Source organism: Cebidichthys violaceus, unplaced genomic scaffold (genome assembly GCF_023349555.1).
Source record: "Cebidichthys violaceus isolate CVI_PGR_0920_01 unplaced genomic scaffold, fCebVio1.0.p SCAF_38, whole genome shotgun sequence".
Lineage (NCBI taxonomy): Eukaryota > Metazoa > Chordata > Actinopteri > Perciformes > Stichaeidae > Cebidichthys > Cebidichthys violaceus.
Window position 1 is genome coordinate 1,574,715 of NW_027176572.1, and position 27,208 is coordinate 1,601,922.

General features: G+C 43.3%; 1 protein-coding gene across 1 annotated transcript in view; it reads right to left on the minus strand.

Moving 5' to 3' along the window:
* Window positions 1-3,863: 3,863 nt before the first annotated feature.
* kcnq3 (potassium voltage-gated channel, KQT-like subfamily, member 3) overlaps window positions 3,864-27,208 on the minus strand; it is a 55,459-nt gene continuing 32,114 nt past the window's right edge. Inside the window, 15 exon segments of the mRNA XM_068726165.1 lie at window positions 3,864-4,666; window positions 5,451-5,538; window positions 5,884-5,979; window positions 6,054-6,185; window positions 8,154-8,259; window positions 8,381-8,580; window positions 12,390-12,416; window positions 12,865-12,959; window positions 13,067-13,162; window positions 13,948-14,058; window positions 15,488-15,661; window positions 17,510-17,647; window positions 17,650-17,684; window positions 18,267-18,393; window positions 18,614-18,704. Of these exon segments, the coding sequence (XP_068582266.1) occupies window positions 3,968-4,666; window positions 5,451-5,538; window positions 5,884-5,979; window positions 6,054-6,185; window positions 8,154-8,259; window positions 8,381-8,580; window positions 12,390-12,416; window positions 12,865-12,959; window positions 13,067-13,162; window positions 13,948-14,058; window positions 15,488-15,661; window positions 17,510-17,647; window positions 17,650-17,684; window positions 18,267-18,393; window positions 18,614-18,704 (2,215 nt within the window). The 3' untranslated portion in view covers window positions 3,864-3,967.

A 27,208-nucleotide genomic window follows, 5' to 3' on the forward strand; every position in this document is an offset into this window, starting at 1 on the left:
CGAGTCTTGGAAGACAATTTATTCATAACAATTCACAAAATATTAGGTTGTTAAAGTGAACAGTGATGCGCTGATGCTGCTGTCGTTCTTTCCAATGATGTTCTTTAACTGTGAATTTAGAAAGGAAGCAACAAGAGTGAATAAGTCTGAACGGAAGCAACGTAGCGCGGTTCTGTAAATGGACCTCGATGTGCAAAGGCAACAAAAACACTCGACGACGATAAACTTTCGACAAAACCACCATCTGTGAACGGACATGCCGATTCAACTTGACGTAACAAACACGGAAGTGAAACATTACAACCTTTTTACATTTCTGTGCAGCTGAAATCATGTTGAGTCTGAGTTTCAGAGAGTGAGCCAAAAAAAGCATCACGAAGCTACAAAACAGCATTTTACAAAAGCAAGAGTGCACCGTGTGCTGGTTTAATAAAAAACACAAAGTAATGCAAAATCAAAAGGACCAATCAGAACAGAAGGTAAACAGAGTTCATGAACCCGGCGTGGTGTGTTTGGGGTGTGGTGAGATGAGGCGGCGCTGAAACACTAAATACAGAATGACGAGTCATTCTCAGCGATGATTTTTGCTTCAGAGGCACAATGAATGAACGTCTACGGGGATATATCGTCGTGTTGTTTCTACATGTGGTGACCATTTGCGTCCGCATTGCAAGATCATTCATTTTTAGAATATATATATATTTGAACGGGCTTCAGCAGCAGAAGTTATATCGACTGTAATACAATAAGATAAATAGATAATTAATAATAATATCAAGTGTTTGGTTCACCTTCATTTCACAGACTGTAGCCGCGTCCACGCCGGGCTTCAGTCTGAGCTGCAGAACAACAGTGGAGCGCTTGTTTTAACCTGCTTGGAGCGCCAGGCGGGTGGAGTTTGGAGTTTGCCAGGTAAGAGTCAGGTAAGTTTGTTTTATTACATTTAGATGTTTTATCAAACTTCTCTGCATTGTCTTTTGTTGTAAAATAAACCAGGCATAAGCACATTTACGGGCTTAACCTCTCAGAACCGCTTATGTTTGCAGAAACAGAAATAATGTTTTGGCAATTTCGAGAGAGATTTACACATAACACCCAAATATTAATGTGGGCACTTTAGTCAGTTTAAAAGTATTGAATTCATTTAAATGAATGTATGAATAACAGATACAGAAATACTTTGAGTAAAAAACAGTAAATGACTGTAATGTCAAACAAACTGTTCAGTATTTGTTTTAAACTAAAAAATTAGAAGTCAACCAAAATAAAAACAAGGATGTTTTGAAGTTAAAAAATGTAAGTTTTGACGAAATGAACAAAAATACAAATGGGGAAAAAATAATTAAAAGAAGAGAAAAAAAATGTTGTCTTCCCCTTTCAGATTATTATTCCAGTTCATTATACTTCAGAACTTTTAAAAGTAAAGAAAATAAAATCATCTTTGAGAAGTAAACATTTTTTAGTTTTCTGGTCCAGAAACAGTGATTTTCTTGCCGTGTAATTGTTTAAAACTATCGTTAAGTCTGTGTTCTGTATTCAGCCTAAAATCAAAAAGTAGTTGTTGGCTCAACAACGTTTGACTCACTGCTGCAAACTTCTGGCTTTAACTCAAACAAATGAATTACAAAAGCTCCACTTTCCTGCTGACTAAACTCAACAAACAGCAGAGTGGTTTTACTCCAAGCAGGTTTCAGAAAACCAGCGAAGCCTTTAAACTTGCTCTTGAAGCCCAGCGAGGAAGCCCCTCACCAACGCTCCCCTGACTCTGAAGGTGCTTTAACATGCTATAGATATAGTTGGTTGTCAGATATTACATTCGGTATCATGGTGGCCCTAAATCTAAAGTATAAATGCTGTTTCAGGCCTATATGTGATCTCCTGTAAAGGTATTTTTTGTTGCAGCGAGTGGTGCTCAGACTCGTCTCAAAGTCTGAACCATCAGAAACCTCTTCAGAGTTTCTACGTAATAAAGCATGTTATGAAGTTCCATACAGTAAAGATGTGTTTTTAGATTTTAGAGAAAGTAAATTCACTTTCGTGAAAAGCTTTTCTGCCAAAAATGTTACGTTTCTAACAGATTTCTGGGCGTCTGTCGCCGATATTGAGCAATGTTGACAAGCGTTACAAACACTCAAGGACACATTTATTGAAAACGTCTCAGATTTGTGGGTAAATGTTCTTTTAACTTCATCAGGACTAAAACTACCTGGAGTGATTTAGGAATTGCTTCTTCAAATCAGAGGATTAAACATCGTAACATAAATGCTCAACGTCTTTTTCATTGCAGTTTTCTGAATTTCCTGCACAGAAAAAAAGAAAGTCCAGAATTTGTATTTTGGCAGATTTCAAACAGTTTGTGTACGATTAAAAACACATTTGGCCTCTACTATCATTACAGATCTCTGGAGGTAATGACCCTCCAGTGCAGACAGAGCTTTAAAAATTATATTTTGAGTGTTCGACAACAGGCCAGGAGGTGTACGAAGCCCATGTGGTTGAGATTTAATAGGGAAAAAGTAGCTCTGTGTTTTAAGAAAACATCAGATTTGTTTAAAAAACAATAACTAGAAGACTTTGAGTGTACTAATATACAGAATGTTTTGTATCTTTGCAGAAGAAATTCCCGAAATTCTTTGATGAAGATCTTACTCATTCCTGGTCGTTTGACCTCTGAACAATACCTTTAGATGACACATTTCATCGTGCGTTCTCTTTGCAGTATTAATGTTTAAACAAAGCAATTCTAGTTGTTCTGAGCCAAGTTTGAATCAAATATTCAAAAGCAGGTTTTTTGTTGTGGGCGTATTTTTCTATTCAGGTGTGAGTTTAACACATGAAGCACTGTGATATGAAATGTGAGATCATTTAATTTAACATGTATGTCTAGTTCCTGATAGTATAAATCCTTTGATCGTCAGGTGAAATCCTTCTCGAGGAGTGATGAAGACGCTAAGTTAAAGACGTACAGGTTTATATCCCTGAATTCATGTGCCAACGAAAGCAGCAGAGATTTAGTGTTTCAAATTCTGTCCAATTCTCTCTTCTTTTTTTTCCCCCACTAGAAAGTTTGTATGCATAAAGTTGGTGACATACGACTCAAGAGCACAGTGGTGTGAACACAAAGTGACGGGATCAGAGATTCTGGTCTGTGGACAGAAGAGATCCTCAGTCAGGGTTTACAGCACGACGTGAGAAAAGCAAACAACGGCGAAACTCGACTGTCAGCAACCAAACACTGTCACAAGTCCTTCTTTTCTCTCTCTCTCTCTCACACACACACACACACACACACACACACACACACACACACACACACACACACCCATCAAACACACAAAAACACAGAGACAGGAGACTTTTGGTTCCATTGTTGTCCATCTTACCGTCACCCCTAGAATGGTGCATCATCATGCAAACCATGCAAAAAACCATGAAAATGTATTCATATAAAAAAATAAGTGTTACAAAATGGCATAGCAAGTATATGTATCCATTCAATCGCTTTCTCCGTTTCCTGATATCCTGAACTTTGCAGTGTCTACACTAAAAATCGCATGCGGTACATGCAGTGCGGTTGGCTTTGCAGCGATAAAGCTTTTGGGTGTATATAGTATGTATATTAATGTTCTTTTTTATTTGAGCTAAATTTTTGCGAAGAGTGCGCTGTACAGAGTTTTACTTTACAAACTGTCTGTTTATTTTTTCTGGGCAGTCTCGATGCCATGGCTCTCTGTCTGGACGGCGGTCGGTGGATGAGATCGGCCTTTGAAGGTCGACAACCTCGCGGCATCAAGGCGGAGTCGACCCCCCCCCCCCCCCCCCCCCCCCCCCCCCCCCCCCCCCCCCCGCATGGTTGGGTCCAGAGGTGTGGCTTACGACCCAAGCTGATTTGGGTTTAGAGGCATGGGTTGGATTCAAGGTCTTAACTTAAGTGTTACGGATTTTGGTGCGGTAACGCGAACACCGCTCAGGGAGGCGTGTTCCACACAGCGTCACCAAACCCCTCCCCGGTGGAGGAGAGAGGCAGGGGCCCCCCACTGGGCGTGAAGGGGTCCGTGTCCGTGTCCGTCTCCCCCTCCGCCAGGTAGCTCGGCCTGGGTCTCGTCCAGCTGGCGTCTCCGGGTGCCACCCCGGCCCCCGTCGACAAGTCCCCCACTTCCTCCCGCTCCCCAGAGATGCTGAACCCGCTCAGCGAGCGCTCCAGCTCCTCGTGGTTCACCGACAGCATGGAGAGCGGCGAGTCGGCCCCCCGCCCCCCTGTGGTCCTGCCCGACCCCGCCGACGAGTCCTGCAGGGAGCTGATGGGCAACACTGTGGGACGCTCGGCGTAGGTGGGGATGGCAGCGGGAGGGTGGCGTTGGTGGAGGTGTGTCGGCGGAGGTTGATGGTGCGGAGGAACGTGGCTTCCACCAGCCGGCCCGGTCCCCTCTACGGCCCCTCGTCCTCTGCCACAGTACGGATTCACCTTGCCGACAGGCATCTGGTACGACATGTGCGGGAACGCCTCGGCGTAGTTGAAGAAAACCCGCCGGATCTCACCGTTCCCCGTCGGGTTGCAGGTCTCCAGGGTCATGTGGGCGGCGCCGGCAGAGTCCACCTGCAGGAGCTCAGTGTGCTGGATGTGCATGTCCACCAGGAAGTCCAACTTCTTCTCCATGTCCTCCACCTGAGAAAGAAACACGTTACACCAGATGATTGACAGTTTCTAAGAAAACCGGTTCCTACAGGCGTCCACATGTCGTGGGTTTTTTGCGCCCTTTTTGTTTTTGCGCCCTTCCCGGAAAATGAACTCCACTATGGTCACATGATTTCACGTCTTCACCACTAAGCTAAAGGAGGACTAGTGTTCTAGTGAGGACGCTTAGTCGTCTCATTTACACTCTTTTTTTAAGACATGTAAAAGCTTCTAAATTCACTCATTTACTGACCTATTATATTCCGTAGAACAAAACGTTAAAATCTCTTTAGCTTGACCTTATTTCAGACATCTAACCAAGAACACATTCAAAGAACACTTTGACTTTGAGACCAGGGAACAGAAATTGCAGAAATGCTGACTCATTGCTGTGTTTTAGACTCATTGCTGTGTTTTAGACTCTGTAGGTCAACACTGTCAAATTTGCAATTGGTCGAAATTTGTGTGCTAAAGTTCATCAAAGTTTAAATCTACATGAAAGTACTTTGTGATCAAACCAACCGGCCGTGGTTCCGTTGAAAAAAATACTTGTATTTGTATGAAATGCTGCTGATATAAACTCTGGTGTGACTAAGTTCTACTGTCGCTTCTCTTTGGCTGATTTACTTCAGTTTAGGATTTGAACCGGCAACATGTGGTACCCAAGACCTGCGTCTGAATCGGACTAAGCTGATATTCCTACAGTTCTTTTTGGTTCAGTGTTAGAAACTCCAGTATTTATCTCACGAGGTGCGTTGCGGTTCTCATTCCTCACCTGACGCTCCACCCGGACAAATCGTCCCATCATGCTTAGGTCTTCAACATCTGGCATGGAGGCAGCTTTGGCTAGGTAGGACTCATGTCTGGAACACAGGGACAGTGAGTAGATGTGGACTGAACAGACATTTGTTAAAACAGACTCAACTGCGCAAAGCAACTGCCTTAGAAATACAGAGTGTCACTTCTCGTTGGAACTCTTTACAGACAACCACAAAGTCGTACGACATGATAAGAGAAACACGACCAAGAACAATGAATTGTTATATGCGACATTGCAATGAAAACATATACTAGGCTTTATACAGTACATAAAGTACAGTAAGTAAATATAATACATAAAGTTAGCATTATTTTCATTCTTCATGAGTCAAATATTACAATATATCCTTATAAAATTGTGTTGTCTATTAATGCTTGAGTGACTGTACCTGGGCGACTGATTGGACGGGTAGGTAAAGGGAGTTTTCGGAGTTTTCTTTTGTTTGGGGGTGAGGGGGGGTCCAGGGGCCAGAATCATGTCGATCCTTAAAGGAAGAGAAACAGGATGAGCTCAAGGAAGAGGAGATATCTGCTTCGCTCAAACAGTGCAGCTGCTGACCTTGTCTGGAGGTATTTGATTCTACAGAGCATGTCCAGGTGTCCAGCAGAGTACTGCTCGATCACGTCTTTGACATCGTAAGGCCTCAGAGTTTCCTTAAACCGCTTCTTGTTCAAGAGGAATTGCATGATCCTGTGAGACAAAGAGATTCAAATCAACAGTTTGGACATAGAAATGTTCATCAAACTTGGAAAGCAACGGCACTCTCTCTGTGATACTAGACCTGGGTCACCGTCCCTCCACGTTCCCAGGCCAGATGGGTTAAATAACCCCTCCGGAATGTTCTGAGTGCTCAGAAAACCTCTAAACTTTACTAGGACGCATTCTAATTAGGGATTAGTGAACAAGCCTATACCGGGTTCAGGTCCAGGTGCCCAAAGTGTCCAGTGGCTCTTGGCCTTCCCTTGCAAAATGTGAGAAGAGACACGTACCAACCAGGAAGAGAAAACAAAGGAATATTAAACGACCACAAAGAGACAGAAAAAGACTCCACAGAGACTTTTAACGACTATGAAAAGGGTCAGCATTAACAAAGAGACACAAAACAACTACAAATGGCTGCAAAAAAGACCAAAAATAATGACAAAATGACCAAAACAATTCCAAATTGATAGAAACAACTACAACGCCAAAACTACAAGAAAAAGAGGCTTTATAACTCTAAAGTCTTTGTGTCATGCTCCTCTGTAGGAGAGGTGGTGGGGTCTTTTGCATGTCTTTGCCCAGAGGCCTATTGTCTCATAATCCACCTATGTTCATTTCTAAACAAAGAGGCAGCTGCTCATAAATACAGTTCTTTGATTTCGACCACTCCGATGTCTAAGCTTCTCCCCCGGTCTCTGGGTGAACCCAACCACCCTTCGATCTATGATCTCATTCTTTCGGTGTTGACCCAAAGCTCATGAGAAAGGCTTGAGGGTTGAAACAAGAGCATTGCCTTCCTCCTCAGCTCCACCACAACGGGCCGGTACAAAGCCAGCAATCGCTGATGATGAAGAACAGGCGATCTCGTGCTCTCTTGCAATGAACAAGACACACAAACTCATTCCCTTGGGGCAACCTGGTCTCAGATCTGGAGCAGCTGAGCATCATCTCAACCACCTCACGCTGAGCTGCAAAACCGTCTCAATGGGTGGCAAAATCTGTCTTTGTTAAACCAGTAAGATCGCCCCTCTATCTGACATTTGTCAACCGGCGTCTTTTTCACACTTTACATGCTTGTACCTGGGATCAAAGACCAGGTACACAACGCTTGTTGAATGTACGTTGGATCAAACCCAAACATCTTTCAGTTCGTTGAAGTCATCTCCCAGCTTGAGCCCACCCTGCCACCCACTGAGCCCCCTCTTTTGTCCCACTCTCAGCCGCCTTGAACACAACTCTTCCCAGAGACGGCGGCGGCTGCAGGGGCTTCAGTGTTTGGCAGAAAGTCTTGGGTCCTGAAACTGAAACCCCGCCAGGTCTGAGCATCCCATTCAGACCCATTCAGCTCCAAAATAATGGCGTGGAAGGAAGCAGCACTTTCACAGGGTTAATCACTCATCTCACAGGCCCTCACACGAGATTGAATTCCTGCATTATGTCAACGGTGTGGCCTATAGATTTACCAGCACACAGTAAGCAGGCGTGAGATCGGCCTACGCTCTCTGGTTCCCTCTGCTCACCTGCACCAAACACGCATGCTTTCTGAACACCACTCTTTTTTGTATTGGCAGGTTGCTTGGGCATTTTATTGTTCTTGAATATTGTTTTTCCTGATTTGAATAACCATCTTTAAAATGACCTCTATAAAGGTGGTTCTGTTCTCTGTCCTGTATTCGTTGTTTGAGGTGTACTGACACACTTCTACATCACTGCAGCAAGAAAAAGAAACCTGGACTTCAGCAAAAAGAGTGTGTAATAATTACATCAAAAGAACACCAGTTCTTAGATGAACCATACCCATCGACCCATCCAATCATACAAATGTATCTTTTTCTCTTATAAAATAATATCACTTTTTCAAACGATCAAGGATTCATGGACAAAAAGAAGCTCTAAATGCTGCTTCACTTTGCTGGAGGACAGACCATCGTGAAATGCACATTTAAAGCTCCTGACCTGACTGCCCTGATGACCAGTTTCAGTGTGGGGATCATCTCCTCCATGAGGATGTCTGGGGGGAAGCCCCGCTCCTCTAAGGCTGGTTCTGCCAGGGCTCCGCCATCTGACGAAAGAAAGAACACATATTCATAGAAAGTTAATATGACGATGACCTAAATGACCTAAATCTAAGAAACCAAAGTCAAACTTTCTACTAACGATGATCGTGGCATTTATTGTATTACCTTCGGAGCTCTGGCGGAGTGTGTAGGCCTTCATGCGGAAGGCGGTGCGGAAGCGTTCTCGGTTACTGAAGCCGGCAGGTTTCGGCTCCTTGGAGGGACTTTCCTCGATGGAGTCGGTGTGACCCGTGAGCCTCTTCCCCGTCCCAACCGATGGCCGCGCATTGGGAAGGCGAACACGCTCGAGTAAACTCAGTTTTTGGCTGAAATGGGACAAAAAAGGGGAGAAGAGATACAGTATGGTAAAGTAATTTATTGATGAGAATGATTGTTATCAGTCCCAGGCTTTAAAGCATCTTTACAGACAGTTCATCCATGTTTGTTTGTTTGTTTGTTTCAACCCACTCTAGGTGATACAAGTAGAATCATTCTATTAGCTGCAACTATATCTGGAAAGTTTTTCACAGCTGAAGATCTTTGAGATGATGTCACAAGTGTGACAGCTGCAGGTCAAACCACATTTACACTCTTGGAAATAAAGATGCTAACTAGAACCATATTGGGTTCTTCTGCCTTTTGTAAAGGTTCCACCTGGAACACATTCAGAGTGTTCTACCTAGAACTCAACATAAAGGGTTATCCCTAGAACCATCTGTGAAAGTTTCTCCCTAGAATGTCCTTTGAGAGGTTTCATCCGACACCTTTCCACCTTCGAAGGTTCTTAAAATAGGAACCCGGCCAGGGGGTTCTACCCAGAACATCTTATAGTCCAAGGGTTTCATCTAGAACCCACACAGGGGGTTGACAAGGTCTTTTTAGGGACTATCTTTTCAGAATTATTGATGACATTGAATGTTGTCATTGAAATCTGCTGAAACCACCTCGACATCCAAAGCAAACATACCAAATCTTCCAAATTAAGCCTCTTTGACATGGAAGTTCGCACTGTGTTGTGGGTCTTCCTGCAATTTCTAGGGGCATATTTGTTTTCTCGCATTCTGAAGAAGAACCAAACCACACCAGCATCTTCTAAAGGAATCCCTCTTCTAGTCTTTCCTTGAATCTTAATTTCCTGTCACAGAGGAGTTAAAGTCGTCATTGTCTGCTGCCTCAACGTAACAATGCTGTTCTCCTGGCAAAAGGAAGCCACAGAGAGCTGCGAGGTACCGGTCTCCTTTATCGTCCAATAGCTGACAATATTTGGCAGCACAAAGACAAGAGCTCCCTGGGTAAAATAAGACTCCTGTGTGCCTTGGAAGAGGCAGAGAGGCGGGGTAACCGGAGCTGACAACAGCCTGAACGGGGCCTCTGAAACGTGGAGCGTTCTCAGCGACTTTGCTCCCACAGCAGACACACAATATGAGCCTCTTTGTGGCCTCGGGGCAGAATAGGGACAGCAGATTACGGCGCTGAGAGGCTGCAGAATAGGAAGGTTTAAAGGAAGAGAGAATCTCTTTCTGGCTGCTTCTCCGCCAAATAAAGAGAAAGAAAATGACATGTGATTATCCCGTGGCTCTCTGCAGACGAGGCAACACAGCAGGGAAAAACAACGCTCCTTATCTCCCACAGCTCTGCCGTCCCAAGACCCACACCTACATATTGGTTTACTTTACCGGCACAAACCTGCCGTGACAATATTAAGAGATAAATCCACTTTAGTCCACTTTTGTAGTCTTTTTCCCCAATCGTTGTTGGGGAAACTGTTAAATGCTGAGATCTGGCAACATCTGGGGAACATTAGACGATCAGACATGTTAGAAATAAACCATCAAGTTCTACAGATGATTCTGAACAACTGGGCCGGGAGCACCAGAGCGCCATCTACTGGGTCTCCGGGGCAATGCCCAGTGGTTTGATACAATATATATATTTGAAGGAGGGGTTACTTAACAAAGCTAGTTATTTTATATGTGTGTTTGGCTAACAGCTAAAAGCTAACATAACTACCAGTACACACATTCTGCTGAGTACCTCTCGGCCGATCTGCGGCTTCCTTTTATTGTTTTGGACGGTGTGTTTAGCTAACAGCTAACAGAACTACTACTATACACCCTGCTGAGTACCTCACAGTCCACTCAGCTCGTTGAGTTTACCTGTTTTTGGCACACTTGTACCAACGACAACTTTGAGCCCATTGCTTGTATAACGTTACGTCGCTGCTTGTTGTTTAGTTTGAATGAAGTATGTCTGACAATGCTTTACAGCACAGGTTGTATTCAGTCACACAACTAGTGGAGATCTGCCCTCTGCTGAGTGCACTTTTCTAGTTCTGGTATCTTCTGCACCGTAAAGAGGAAAGGAGGGCCGACTGAACACCTCCCAAATCCAAAGGTCTGAACACGATGGTAGCAAAACCAGAACACATAAAATCCACTCTCAGATGGGATACAATTTTCTCTCAGTGCTGTGTTGAGTAGACCACACAATAGCACTGGATAACTCAGATAAAAGGTCTCATATCGTTCAGTGCAGTGAAACACACACACACACACACACACACACACACACACACACACACACACACACACACACACAGTAAGTGGCTTATCGCCCTCTTGTTGGAGCTGGCAGCTCTGTTGTAGTTTCTGGCCGTCGTCCACCTCTTCGCTCAGAGCAACAAGATAATGTCAGACTGCTAATTTCCCAGCCACTGATCCTACAAGGGAGTTATAACTCTGTCTCTCTCGCTGTCTTTGTTTTCTGTTTCTCCCTCTCTCCATACTTTAGTGTATCTACACCTTTGTCCCTTCTTTTCTGTTTCCCTCATTTTCTCTTTCTCCTCTTCTACCTCTTCGTCTATCCTTTCTGTCTTTCTCTCCATTGTCTCTGTGCTTAACAGTTCAACAATGGTATCTGCATGTTGTGAATATATTTTCTAGCAGCTGTGGTAAATCAGAAATGTATGCACCACGCCTCAAGATTACCTGTCAATGTTATCCTCACAGTCCACAACACATGTCCCACCACTGCACAACACTAGGACAAACGAAACCACAACAATGTGCTTGGACTGAGACGACTAAATGTTTAAGTCCAGCCTACAAAACAAACACTACTGCCCAAGTGTCCAAGTGAACTGACCCCCCCCCCCTCTATCAGCCGGTGTATCAGGGCTCCTGTTGTTGCTGCTCTCAGGCTTTCAGCAGCAGTAACTCAATCCAGCATGTTGAACACGGCGGCTCAGTGGAGGCAGCGAGGCGTCGGAGCAGAGCGCTGCAGTGTAATGAGAATGTGATAAAATCAGTCGGACGGGGACGGAGAGAGACGCTGTACGCAGACGGCTTCATGTCGATCGGCCTGCACCTGAGCTGGGACGTTTGTCCTCTTTCCATTTCAGGTTAGGGCACACTGACTATGATGTTGATTTACAATGTACGTACATCTTCAAAGGTCTTTTACATTTTCATATTTCCATGAAAGTTTTGATCCCCACGACCCCCAATACAAAAGGCTGCGTCCTACTTGATGCGTGTACGTATTTAACGGCCTGAAGCAGAAGAGCGTCTGCGTCGCGTCGTTACACCGAGGTCAGCAGAAACGACGGCGTATCGATTCCTGCAACAGACTCAAGACATCGTTTCAGCGGCTCATGAAGATGAGGAACATTTGTTTCACAAATCAAACCTCCTCAGTGAGATTTCACTTGACAGGTTGTGACTGCAGAGACTCATTAACGTCCCTCCACGTGATGACGAAAAAGGAAAAATCATCAAACCTAAAGACCCCGTCTCAGGCACTAATTACTCCATCTAAACTGTCCTTCATAAATGAAACATAACTAATGGTCTCACTAATAGGTTTCTAAAAATACTTCTAGCTGATGTGGAAGGCAGGGCCGTTAAAGAGCGGCTCGAGTGGGAGTTTTATATCACCATTCACATATTTACCAAATTAGATCGGAGATTTATTTGACTTGTGAATTATTACAGGAAGCTATTTAAAAGTGGGGACGGGGGACATTCTGGGACGCCTTCATTAGTCTTTCCAGCATGTACTGTATGGGGCTAATTAAAGCGCCATCAGAAAGAGCCTCTGTGTGACTTACAGTACAGATGAAACAACAGTCACCCACCTCGCTATGGCCTCCAAGTGATCCTTCCTTTGGACGGAGAGAGAAAGAGACACGTTTAAAAGTTAGCAACTGAAAAGTAGTATTTGAGAAGCTCTTTGCTCAAAGCGGCAATGAATGAGTATCCAATCATTCCTCAACAGCTTGTTGAACGCGTAAAGTCAGACCGGCTCTCTGTATTTGCTGGAAATATTCCCTGCATACGAGGCTGCCTCAAGAATCATACGCTGCTGACATCACCCTTTATAAGACATTACATATCCCTCTAAATGTAGGCTTTGGTTCACATAGTGCAGCCTTTAAATGAACTAGAAATGCGGCAATAGCATCTTTTACATCCCGATATCGATTACGATACTTGAACTTGTGTAGAAGTCAATAAACAAGAGCTGATTCTACACCAGTGGGTTAAAAACAAATATGTTGAACTGGTCATGTGGAATATTAGAGGGATTGTTTCACATTTGGTGTTACTTACCTGAAACAGGGGAGAGAGATGATGGTTTCATAAAATCTCCACGTGGCAATAAGGTCGTCCCTGATTGGATTGGTGGAATAATATCGCCAGGCAGACTTGAGTGAAACAGGAAATGATGTCACGGTTAAACAGTTGTGACCTTTTTTGATCTTGACTGTACGATTCAGTGAGATGCACACAAACAGCTGATGTCAGGTCTCACCTGGATGAGCCCGGCGGCCGGATGTCTGCGCTTCTCAAAGTGCTTCTGTCTGTGCTGCTCCTGGACCTTCAGAGCCAAGCCCGAACCCAGGATCCCCTGCAGCCACAACACACAGTCAGCAACACGGCTGCCTCTGGATCTGTCTACTGTGCACGAATACTAGCAGGCATGGACGGACTACTGAACGCTCAGTCAAAGAGACACGTACTCAAAATACAAGATGACTACAAAGAGATGCAAAACAGCTGCAAAAGAAGTTCAGAAAGGACCACAAAGGGACACAATGAGACGACAGAGGCGAAAATAACTAAAGAGAGATGCAAAATAGTGACAAAAACTGACACAAAGAGAACACAAAGACACTCAAAATGGCTATGAAAAGGGAAAACCCACTACAAAGAGGCTTAAAATGACTACAAAGAGACACAAAAAGACTAAATGCAAAACATCTGCAAAGAGACACAAAGAGTCTTACAATGTCAATGAAAAGAGACACAAAATAACTACAAAGAGACACAAAATAACCACAAAGAGACACAAAATAACTACAAAGAGACACAGAACAACTACAAAGAGACACAAAATAACTACAAAGAGACACAAAACAACTACAAAGAGATGTAAAAGTTAAATGTATTGTGTTTTGTGATACTGTATTGATTCTCTTATACACTATATGTATTTTTAATTAATAGTTTACATGCAGACATTGGTGTCAGACAGGAGCTCAGATTGCTCAAAAAGCACTGCTATGATGTTGGATGTTACGGGGACTGTTCTGACTGCATTGTTTTTACTCTGACTTTATGCATGTGGTGATGTGTTCTTCAGACAGTTGTTCTGCTGCAATGAATATGCACTACACAGGAGAGAGTACCCACCGCAGGCAAAGCGAAGAAGGACACTCCGATCAGAGCAAAAGTGCCGGCTAACAGTCTCCCAGCCCAGGTCTTTGGGGTCTTGTCCCCGTAACCGATGGTGGTCAGCGTGATCTGCAAAAATAAAAAAGACAAATAAGGATAACGACGTTCTAAAGGTTCCTGTCAAATGTCTGAGTCGACTGTTTGACAGGAGATGTTTGTAACAGCAGGAACACACCGAGGTGTCCTTCTCTCTGCTCGGATAATCAGCAGCGCCGCTGAGAATCTGTGACCTCTGTGCGGATCCACCGCGGGGCGGTTCAGGGTTTCAAAGGGTCCACAACATCGTTTAGCTGTTGACGATTGAGTGTCTTGCTCAAGGACACTTCAGCGGGGCAGATGCCTGCTGTCATGGAACTTGACCCCCCCCGGTTGAAGGACGGTCGCCTGGAAGGCATTCACTGGAGCATGAAGCTCCACCAACACCGGACGGTTTCACAACGAGCTGCAGCGCTAACAGCTAACAGTATGAATGTTTTTTATTTTTCCAACAGAATATCACGTTTTTAAGCAGCTGAATGTTGACGTTAGAGCTTCCCTGCTGGCATTGTTTGTTTTGGCAGATATCCCAGAGTTGTATCACAGCCAAAATGCTATTGTCCTCCAAGCTGCAGCCAAACCCACACCGAACTTTGAGGATCTCTAACTGATGAGCCGACAAAAGGAAATACAACCTCGTAGCAAAACTCATCTATTCAAAACGTCACTTAATCTCACATTTAACACGCAACATTTCATAATTCCACTTGTTCTTCAGTGCAATTTAGGTTGTTTACGGACTGCGTCAGTATCAAAGCATCTAAAACAAGATGATTTTTGATAATTGTGGTAGATTTGGTCACTTTAATTAAGATATAGACATTTTTTTTGCACCATCTACTTCCAGAGTGTTTAGCAGAAAGACTGGATCAAACACAACATAACGGTATTCTGTCATATTATCCTGTATAGAAGAAGACCGCTCAGACTACACGTCCAGTCAGTCCTGATATTAGACGCTATCTTTCATTCTCTTAACAGTCGACATGTTTCTTTAAAGTACATTCAGTGAGCGGCTCTAAAGATAGGAGCTTTTCTTATTGTTAGCGGCTGAGGTGTAATCTTAAAGGGGACATATTATGCTCTCTTTCAGGTGTATACTTGTATTCGGGGTTTCTAGTAACATGTGTTTACATGCTTTACTTATTGAAAAACTTATTTTCCTCATATTGTCTGTCTGAATATAACTGTTTGCACCCTGTCCGTGTGAAACGCTCCGTTTTAGCGCCTGTCTCTTTAAGAGGGGGTCTTAAAGAGACAGGCGCTGTCTGACTGGCTTGTGAGAAAATGTAGGTGCACAAGAACTTTATGCTATGTCCCCTTTAAGGATTGCAATTTAAGGATTACAACTCTAAGGAATGTTGCCAGTTAGGACTTTATTAAAATCGTCATTTTCTTTTTGTCTTAGTCCTTCAAACAAGTGGATTAAAATGTAGCGTGGTAGATAACGTAGTGTACGTACCAGCCCCCACCACAGTGCGTCGGCGTAGGTGTCAAAGTCCTGCGGTGTGGGCCGAGCGGTGGGGTTGTCGTGGTTGGGCACTTCCATGGAGACGTCGTCCTTCTCCACCAGGTAGACCAGGAAAGACGCCAGGATCAGAGACAGGAAGCCGATGTACCAGGCTGTGATCAGCTCCTACACGGACACATACTCCAGAATGACCACGTGCATTACACTTCCTGTGTCCTTACAAACTAAAGGTACACTCATGTTTAGCACATTACTGTGTAGTTCAGTCTGTTCACATGTTTTCAGCAATCATTGTACGACATGTGTAATGTGCTGAGAAACAAATCTCAGATTCAACTAAACCCAGACTAACTTTAATCTGTCTGCTACTTCAGCACCTCGGACAGCGCCGTGGATTTATTAACACACAGCACAGTTAGACTCTAACTTATTGATATCTCAGAGTCTAGAGACTAACTTACTGATACCTCAGAGTCTAGAGACTAACTTACTGATACCTCAGAGTCTAGAGACTAACTTACTGATATCTCAGTCTAGAGACTAACTTACTGATACCTCAGAGTCTAGAGACTAACTTACTGATACCTCAGAGTCTAGAGACTAACTTACTGATATCTCAGTCTAGAGACTAACTTACTGATACCTCAGAGTCTAGAGACTAACTTACTGATACCTCAGAGTCTAGAGACTAACTTACTGATATCTCAGTCTAGAGACTAACTTACTGATACCTCAGAGTCTAGAGACTAACATACTGATATCTCAGAGTCTAGCGACTAACTTACTGATACCTCAGAGACTTGAGACTAACTTACTGATACCTCAGAGTCTAGAAACTAACTTACTGATACCTCAGAGTCTTGAGACTAACTTACTGATACCTCAGAGTTTAGAGACTAACTTACTGATCCCTCAGAGTCTAGAGACTAACTTACTGATAACTTACTGATATCTCAGAGTCTAGAGACTAACTTACTGATACCTCAGAGTCTAGAGACTAACTTACTGATACCTCAGAGTCTAGAGACTAACTTACTGATATCTCAGAGTCTAGAGACTAACTTACTGATATCTCAGAGTCTAGAGACTAACTTACTGATACCTCAGAGTCTAGAGACTAACTTACTGATACCTCAGAGTCTAGAGACTAACATACTGATATCTCAGAGGCTAGAGACTAACTTACTGATATCTCAGAGTCTAGAGACTAACTTACTGATATCTCAGAGTCTAGAGACTAACTTACTGATACCTCAGAGTCCAGAGACTAACTTACTGATATCTCAGAGTCTAGAGACTAACTTACTGATATCTCAGAGTCTAGAGACTAACTTACTGATATCTCAGAGTCTAGAGACTAACTTACTGATACCTCAGAGTCTCGAGACTAACTTACTGATATCACAGAGTCTAGAGACTAACTTACTGATACCTCAGAGTCTCGAGACTAACTTACTGATATCACAGAGTCTAGAGACTAACTTACTGATATCACAGAGTCTAGAGACTAACTTACTGATATCTCAGAGTCTAGAGACTAACTTACTGATATCACAGAGTCTAGAGACTAACTTACTGATATCACAGAGTCTAGAGACTAACTTACTGATATCTCAGAGTCTAGAGACTAACTTACTGATATCTCAGTCTAGAGACTAACTTACTGATACCTCAGAGTCTAGAGACTAACTTACTGATACCTCAGAGTCTAGAGACTAACTTACTGATATCACAGAGTCTAGAGACTAACTTACTGATATCACAGAGTCTAGAGACTAACTTAATGATATCTCAGAGTCGTGGTCGGGACCATAGATTCTTACTTACACAAACCTCAGTCAGGAGGACCAGACTAATATTAGACTTTTTGTTTAACATGAACTCATCTTGCATGCTTACACTTAGCAACACCTTTCAGTGCTTTCACTTCAGCTGCTCTTCATACTGTCTCACACTGCTTCCTCCAGCTAGCCAGCAGCAGCTCGATCAAGCAGAGTTCGGGTCCGTTCCTACCTTACTGTGAGCGTAGATGGCGGACCCCAGCAGTTTCCAGGTCCCTCCTCTCCGGTCCATGCGCAGCATCCGCAGGATCTGCAGGAAGCGCAGGCTGCGCAGGGACGTGGCCAACACGTTACCCTGGTTCCTCACCGCCCCACCACCGGCACCGAGGCAATCAGCACAAAGATGTCTGAGACGGACGACACGCGGCACAGAAAGATTCACAAAAGAGGCTTTTATCCCGGCCTCTAATGAGCCTGACCCGACACAGTTATCAAGTCCTCTTTGTGGACCGGTGAATGCGTTTTGGAGGAGCTGTAGAATTGGCTCCTAATGAGAGCCGATTGAACATAAAAGACGTTAATAAGATTTAGTTTGTCAAACGTCAGCAGCAATAATTAAGATAACATGCATCCCCCTCAAAGTTCGTCTTCTTTTTACGTGTTAATAATGTCAATAATGTCTGAACACATTTAAACCCAGGATTTACAGGGTGATTAGTTGTACATTTTTGCATATTGTCTTTGTTTTTTAGTGCAGCTACGTGTTCTTTATGTTGATTTTTCATCAGTTAATGTCCAGACTCTTAGTATGTGTTCATGGACCACAGGAAAATCAACAACCGCTAAAGAGGCTTTTGTAATCAATAATCAATAATGTACATCACGTGATATGTTAGCATGGAGCGGACAGGTAGTAGCTAAATCTGTACTTAAATCAACGATGGCATTTGTCTGCTGCTCGTCATTATTGTAGGATTCCACATGTTTACCCAGAATACACAGAGGTTTGCGGGCGAACTTCAGCCTCCCCCTCCATCCTTTGTAGCGACAGCAGCATCCCGCCGCCCAGACCCTCAGAGCAAACTCTGCTCCGAAGATGAAGATGGCGAAGGTTTCCTGGACATCAGAACCACAGAGAAGAAGGTTTGACATTTTAGTTTCACCTGAAACTCTTTGAGGAAAGAAAAGGTTTTTTGCCTCAGAAATGACAAATGTGAATCAACAACATAGTGCGATATACAACTTTAGCTCCGTGACAAAACTCAGCATTTATAGTCTGAGAAATGTGTTTGAAGTGACGCAGCAGACATCTTTAATGTACACATTGTCCTCCTACCAGTACGACCAGCCAGTGAGCCGACACCTTCTCGTGCTCCTTGAATGTCGTCAGTATGGCCAGAATCAAACACCCCAGAACGATCAAAAACCTGCAGAGACACAAAACCACCAACAGGTCAGTGATGAATACATGAAGCACAGAAATGTTGTGTGTTGATGCCGCCACTAGAGGGAGCTACATCTCTGCTGTTCACTGTAAAAGTCAAGAAGAAGCACTTCCACTCACAGGAACGACAGTAAAAACACTGATTTCTGAATAAATCACAGTTATGAATTACCTTTCTATGTAAGACGTGTTGTCAAACAGATATTAAATGTAAAAGGCGTAAACACACGAAGCATGTCAGAGGAAGACTTCAGCCAAACATAATGAAAGACTTTTGGATATTATCTCTATAATATATCAGATATTTAAGGCTTTAAAGACAATTAGATGTAAAGAAAAATCACAAAACTCAGAATAAACTAGTCGGCAAGTTTGCATCATCGCTTGTTTCATAGTAGACAACATTTAAAGAGATTTCTGGATCAGAGTCTGAGAAACAACTCGTTTGAATTACTCTACGGGTCAATAGGGTGAAAAAATGAACTCACAGATATCAACATGAAACTTCACCCAGTTCATTACTGACATTCAGATGATTACTTTTTGCATTACAAGTTTTCTGAAATGTTAATGTAATGTAACTTTTGCTGACTTTTTCCACCACCAACATGCAGTTTCTTCTTTCCTTATTCCTGCTCTGTGCTCCATCAACCCAAATATTCAGCTTCACACGGTTTGATCCTCAATATTAACAAGACGAATGATCCACTGAAGCCCTTTGTTAACATCTAAATGTGGCCGGATCACAGCTGAGTTTAATTGGATGCACACATCCTTAAACGTCCCGTACGCTGGAGCACAGCCGGTCTGCCGTTGACCACCCTGTATGATCTGTGACGCGGAGCAGCACTAAATAAACCACAACCATTAATATTCATCCAGCGCTTGAGAGTCCAGTATTCTCCAGCGTCACCTCCGTGGGGAAAAGGTTCTGTTCTGTCTCAGCCGACAGCTCGTCTAACTCAGGCCCGCTGGAGCCGACTCATGACCACACTGGTGCACTCTGGGAAACGGTTCACTTATTGATTCTGATCCACGGCGGTTAAGCACCGGAAAACTTACAACGCGCTTGTTGCAATGTTTTAACCTGCAGCGCAAAGAATGATAAGATAAGATATGATATGATAAGAGATAAGATATATGATAATATATATGATATGAGATGAGATGATATGAGATAAGATATATGATATGATATGACAAGATATGATAAGATATGATATGATATATGATATGATAAGAGATAAGATATATGATAATATATATGATATGACAAGATAAGATATGATATGATATGATAAGATATGATATGATATGATAAGATAAGATATGATAAGATAAGATATGATATGATATGATAAGATAAGATATGGACAAGATATGATATGATATGAGATAAGATATGATAAGATATGATAAGATATGATATGAGATAAGATATGATAAGATATGATAAGATATGACAAGATATGATATGATATGAGATAAGATATGATAAGATATGACAAGATATGATATGATATGAGATAAGATATGATAAGATATGACAAGATATGATATGATATGAGATAAGATATGATAAGATATGTATGACAAGATATGATATGATATGATACAAGATATGATAAGATATGAAATGATAAGATAAGATAAGATAAGATATGATATGATAAGATATGATAAGATAATCCTCTCTTAGTCCCACAGTGGGGTATTTGCAGGGTTACAGCAGCAAAGTGGACAAAACAAAAGAAACATCAGTAAAAAAACAAACAAAAGCTAAAGATACAAACTACACATTATATTGAGTCATGAGTCCTTATATTGAGAAAGGTGTCAACAGTCTATTTAGAATCGATATTTTCATATAAATCCTATAAATAAGTGTTCTTGAGGTGTGGGCCTCTTCTGTTTGGAGAGGGAGTTCGGTGTCTGCAGCGATTACGATTAACAACAAATGCCTCTTTGAACTGTAATCTTCATTCATGCACATAACAGCAGCAGCGGAGGATCCATTAGCCAGCGTCAACGTCTCTGGGAAGTTTGCGAAGTGCTGCACAACCACAACAACATGAATATTTTACAGCCAAACAGAGAGTTTTACATAATTCACCAGGAGAACATGGCGTCTGAGCGCCGCGTGGCGCTTCTCCTCAAAGCCATCCAGAGGAGGGAGATCGACGTTAACTCGATGCCGCGGACGGCTTCCTATTCGGCTTCAATAGTTTGTTCAATGAAGACACGCGGAGCGCCGTCGGTGCCCATTAGACCCGACACGTCCACAGGAGCGGGGGAGGGGAACGAATAGCTGTCAGTCAAAAGACTCACAGCAATGACAGTAAGAGTGAGTATTAAGGGCTTTTACAGGAATGTAACTTCTATGTTCTTGTGTGACACAGAACAGAGCCTGTCTGGTCAACATCTTTAGTGTTTCCATTAAACGAGGCCGAGCAGACAGAGCTCTGCTCAAGGCTGATCCAGTCTGGATGGGATATTGTTAGGATTGTATTTATACTAGTTTACCATAGGTAAACAAATACAGAAGATCCTAAATCAACAATTAGCTCAGAGGTTATATGTTATTGATTCTGCTCTTATGATCTTATGAGGGCATCGATAACGTTACCTGCAGTAGACCTTATCGGATTACTCGGCTATTTTACTCATTTGGAAACGGTTCCTGTTTAGGACTGAGTCTCGGGGGGGGGGGGGGGGGGGGGGGGGGCATCCCTTACTCACAAGGCATCCTCAGTGTCTGTATGAAACACAGCGAGCTCTCAACCCACTGCAATTATAATCCATTGGCGTCATTAGTAGACGCTCAGAGAAACAGACGGAGTATAAAAAGAGAGAGAGAGAGAAGAGACAGAGAGACAGAGAGAGAGAGAGAGAGACAGAGAGAGAGAGAGAGAGAGAGAGAGAGAGAGAGAGAGAGAGCGAGAGAGAGAGAGAGAGAGAGAGAGAGAGACAGAGAGAGAGAGAGAGAGACAGTGAGAGAGAGAGAGAGAGAGAGAGAGAGAGAGAGACAGAGAGAGAGAGAGAGAGACAATGAGAGGAGAGAGAGAGAGAGAGAGAGAGAGAGAGAGAGAGGAGAGAGAGCGAGAGAGAGAGGAGAGAGAGAGAGAGAGAGAGAGACAGTGAGAGAGAGAGACAGAGAGAGAGAGAGAGAGAGAGAGAGAGAGACAGTGAGAGAGAGAGAGAGAGAGAGGAGAGAGAGTGAGAGAGAGAGAGAGAGAGAGAGAGAGAGAGAGACGACGAGAGAGCGAGAGAGAGAGAGAGAGAAGAGACAGAGAGAGAGAGAGAGAGAGAGACAGAGAGAGAGAGAGAGAGAGAGAGAGAGAAGACATGAGTGAGAGAGGAGAGAGAGAGAGAGAGAGAGGAGCTAGAGAGAGAGAGAAAGAGACAGAGAGAGAGCGAGAGAGAGAGACAGAGAGAGAGAGAGAGAGAGAGAGAGAGAGACAGTGAGAGACAGTGAGAGAGAGAGAGAGAGAGACAGTGAGAGAGAGAGAGAGAGAGAGAGAGAGAGAGAGAGAGAGAGAGAGAGAGAGCGGAGAAAGAGAGAGAAAAGAGACAGAGAGAGAGAGAGAGAGACATTTCCTCACCTAAGTGTTCACGTAATGAGTGGAAATTGACACGTGTTGCTGGACTTTAGAAGGAAAACTTTCTGTAAGATATACGAACCGTTGTGTGAGGATACCCTTTTCAAAAGCGATGGAGCTTTTTACCAAAGTGGTAGGTTTTAATTGGACAGCCGCTCAATGGGGACATGGGTCATTTGCCTGGAGGAAGGTTATTGATCATGTTTGCTGTTGGTTATTTCCACATCAACAAGAAGGCTGTAAAGGAAAACAAAGCAGGGACAGTCCAGAGGAGACGTCAGGAGAGAGTGTTCAATTTAAAGTCTGAAAGCAAAGTTACACCATAAACACGTTCAACTGATATCCTCACGAATACTGAGACGCACCAACTTCACACCATCTTCACTGCTCTGACAGCAGTCACATGTTTATGAAACAATACGAACATTTCATTTAAATAATTACAAAAATATTTCAAAATCACTGAAAACTCGATATAGTGAGCTGAACCCAGATCTGATACTTCAATCAGTTAAACTTGAATCCAGCTCTGTGTGAATGATTATTTAAATGTGTTATTAAAGGTTATGTGTTGGTAATGATGAGAGCAGCACACCCTCTCTCTCTCTCTCTCTCTCTCTCTCTCTCTCTCTCTCTCTGTCTCTCTCTCTCTCTCTCTCTCTCTCTCTGTCTCTCTCTCTCTCTCTCTCTCCTCTCTCTCCATTAATCCACTTTATATCCATCTTCCCAGCGGAGGCTCGGCCCTGCCGGGCTCCCCGAGCTGATACCACCCCCGAGGATTCCTAACAACCAATTTGCCGGCGAGATTCAATAAAGGGAGTGCAGACGATGCAATTCTGACAGTTAATTTGCTCGGCGATATGCAAACAGCGGTGGGAAAAGGACAGCGGCGGCCATGCGCAGCGTTAATGACTGCAGTCGCAAGGACGAGATGAGAGACGGCGATCTTTAGCAGAAGAAGTTTTGGAGGCAGCTTCGAACCGCGGTGACAGTCACGGATGACGGCTTCAGTTGAGTCACCGGAGTGTGACGAGGTCGAAGAACTCTCTGCCACACGTCAAACTACAGAACAGCTTAAATCAGTCACGGCAACGAACGGTTTTAATGGTTATATTACACAACATTTCTCAGAAAACCATATAAGGACTCTTAAAAATGGAGTCTGCAATTCTAATCCAATACACTTTTTGTCATTTTCAGTGACTATCTCCTGGCTAGCAAGCTGTCCATTCTGTTTGTGCGCTGGAATAAAATCTGGTGATCATTCACAGCCCAGCCAATCAGGAGCAGGCGTTGGTGGCTCATGCTCAGGACAGGAAAGTCCTTGGATGCTTGAAGAGTTCAAGTATCAAAAACTGTTTCTCAAGAACCACAGACTCCACCTTTGAGTCCAGAGAGGCAACGCTGTTGCAGTAAAATGAAAACATGAACCCCTAAGCCAAAATGTCCTCAATATCCAGAAGAGTCCCTCACTCTGTGGTTAAAAACGTTCGGTTCCTCACTATGTAGCAAGTACAAGAACACAACACACACAAGTCACGTCCTCAACCATCGTCAATGAAACAGGCGGGAACTCGGTTTGATCTCTTGAGTCGGAGCCGTCCCACGAGAACACAAGCTCATCCTAAAGTAGCAGCAGATGACATCATGACATCATGGTCTCACTTCCTGTTCTGTTCTATAAGCTACCGTCCTCCTCGTCCACGAAGAAGACGTCCCGCACTCTGTTTGACACCGCGAGCCCCTCAAAACCCGGCCTTTAGCTTCTTTAGCGTCGACTTGACAGTTGGATGATGTACTATTATGTATTCACTCACGGACAGAGTGCAGCCTTGTAAGCTCTCATGTGACGCTCGCGAGTGACCCCGACGCCACCCCTCGCTCTCAGCAGGAGGTCAGGTCTGCGTTTGCAGCGATCCCGACAGGAGAGCATGCTGGGAGTGATGGATTTCTCCTTCCTCCTCCAGAAGGGGGATACTCACGGTGCTGATCATGCAGAACCTTGTGTTTGACCAGGAATATCCTTAACCCTGCATGTAGAGTGTGTGTGTGGTGTGTGTGTGTGTGTGTGTGTGTGTGGTGTGTGTGTGTGTGTGTGTGTGTGTGTGGTGGGGGGTGTTCCACACATCAGCAGCAGGACAGCTGACCAGCTACCTTGAAGTCCTGCATGCTGAGCTGCAGAATCATCCTGACGTCTCAGTTTATGGAGAAGGGTTCATTTGTTTCATGGTGTTGTTTTTATTTCATGTGATGTATCTTTGTCTTCTAGAGACCTAACCAAGTACTTCTGTTGCCTAAACCCACTATGTTGTTTCCTGTGCAGACGGGAGGTTTATTTTGAAAAGACTGTATTCATGTAAGGTGCAGAATTGACACGTTGTATGAATTATGTAGAGAAAAAACAAAAAGAGGAGTAGCGTTATCGTAAGATATCATACGGACCGTCTTATGATGATACGTAGTTTGAGGTTAATATATAATATATCATCAGTCCTCATTTTCAAACCACAAAGTCCCAAAGCTTCAACATGTAGGGTGGATATTAACAAACACAATGCTGTTATATGCTGCTGTAAATCAACTAGAAACATGTCAAGATAACAAACAAAATGCCACAACCAACAACTGCCCAAAACCCAAAGATATTCATGGCAGTTTGAAACGATATTAAAAAAAAAGCAAAAAGCAGGAAATCTTCATATTTAAGAGGGCTGTTTTAGAACAAAAAATGATTTAATGAATTATCAGAAATATTTTGTCTCTCAACAATATATTTATCGTTGATTTACACAACAGAAGGACTTCCTGGGAGCTGTCTATTTTAACTGGTGATTGTCCTGAAGTTGTAAAGATATACATGAGAATTATATGATTATATGTTAATGTAAGAACATCAGTAACCACAGGTTCACTCTCTCCCCTGACTGATGTTTGAAGAGCACAAACTAATGAGTCTGACTAATCTTATTCATTAGAGCTGATTATGGAACATTTGTTAATTTAGGCATCGCAGCGCAGAAACAAAGCCACGGCTAAGAAAACCCCCATCAGAGAGTCTCCTGGAGGAGGCAGGGCAGGACTGCGGTCCAGCTCTCTCTGAAAACCCTCTAACCTGGTGGACTTTCAGCAGCCGGTGGAGCAGCTTTCCCCGCCCTCGGAACGAGCCCAATCAAAATGACTTCCGTGCGGTCCCCGCGTGAAGGTCATCTGTGGCCCCTCGGCCTCATGGGAGCAAACTCAGCGGTTGGAAGAGATCAATGAAGATCTGGTTTAATCTCTCCTTCTGTGTCTGCTCAATAAAGATTCATGGGGGATTCGGTGCTCTTCTCTGTGATGTCGACACGGACGTCATTCTGCAGTTTGTTTTTAGCAGCAGATTAAAGTTTTCAAGCTGCTCTCGGTTTTGAAGTAGATGTAGTGAGACGAGGTGATTACATCATCGACAGGGAGGCTTGATTGCATTTAAGAAAGTCAGTCTCACTGAAACGAAAAATGTATTTCACATATCAAAAGATTAAATATGTCTCAGGATAAGAATTACACTAAATAATATCTATGTATTTTTATAAATCATGTAAAAGATTTTATCGGATGTTGTTGTCCTAAACCGTAACTGTTGGCTAGTTGTCAAAACCTAACTGTTGTTTAGTCGTTTAAAACCTAACTGTTGGCTTAGTCGTCTAAACCTAACTGTTGGTTTAGGTCGTCTAAACCTAACTGTTGGTTTCAGTCGTCTACAACCTAACTGTTGGTTTACGTCGTCTAAACCTAACTGTTGGTGTTAGTCGTCTAAACCTAACTGTTTGGTTTAGTCGTCTAAACCTAACTGTTGGTTTAGTCGTCTAAACCTAACTGTTGGGTTTAGTCGTCTAAACCCTAACTGTTGGTTTAGTCGTCTAAACCCTAACTGTTGGCTTAGTCGTCTGACCTAACTGTTGGTTTAGTCGTCTAACCCTAACTGTTGGCTTAGTCGTCTGAACCTAACTGTTGGTTTAGTCGTTTAAACCTAACTGTGGGTTTAGTCGTCTGAACCTAACTGTTGGTTTAGTCGTCTGAACCTAACTGTGGGTTTAGTCGTCTGAACCTAACTGTCGGTTTAGTCGTCTGAACCTAACTGTCGGTTTAGTCGTCTGAACCTAACTGTCGGTTTAGTCGTCTGAACCTAACTGTCGGTTTAGTCGTCTGAACCTAACTGTCGGTTTAGTCGTCTGAACCTAACTGTCGGTTTAGTCGTCTGAACCTAACTGTCGGTTTAGTCGTCTGAACCTAACTGTCGGTTTAGTCGTCTGAACCTAACTGTCGGTTTAGTCGTCTGAACCTAACTGTCGGTTTAGTCGTCTGAACCTAACTGTTGGCTTAGTTGTCTGAACCTAACTGTTGGTTTAGTCGTCTGAACCTAACTGTTGGTTTAGTCGTCTGAACCTAACTGTTGGCTTAGTTGTCTAAACCTCTCTGAAGCACGGTTCTTCACTACTCCAATGACAATGGAGTTACAGTGTGGTATTCTGGGAAACGTAGTTTGAAGGAAAGCAGGTACACCAAAGGTTTTAAACTGAAAAAAGCCTCATAGAAGTTGTATAGATTACGGACACTTGGAGTTTACCCTCATTAAGTTGAGCTTTCAGACGACGAGCTAATGTTGTAAACGTCAGACAAAAACATCTCAGGTCTATCAACAGTCCTCCTCAGGGCGAAGTGACGCACTTGGATGACCTCATCTTTGAGGAGCTAAGGACCAAATCTCAAATCCTGAGTGCTAATTATCTTAGATTTCCTGACCGTGTAATTAGGGTCATTCCAAAGGAAATGAGGTTCAGTAACGCCTCTCTGCTCCGTCAGTAATGGACGGAGAGATGAATATGGCTGCCACAGTCACACTTCAGCTAAA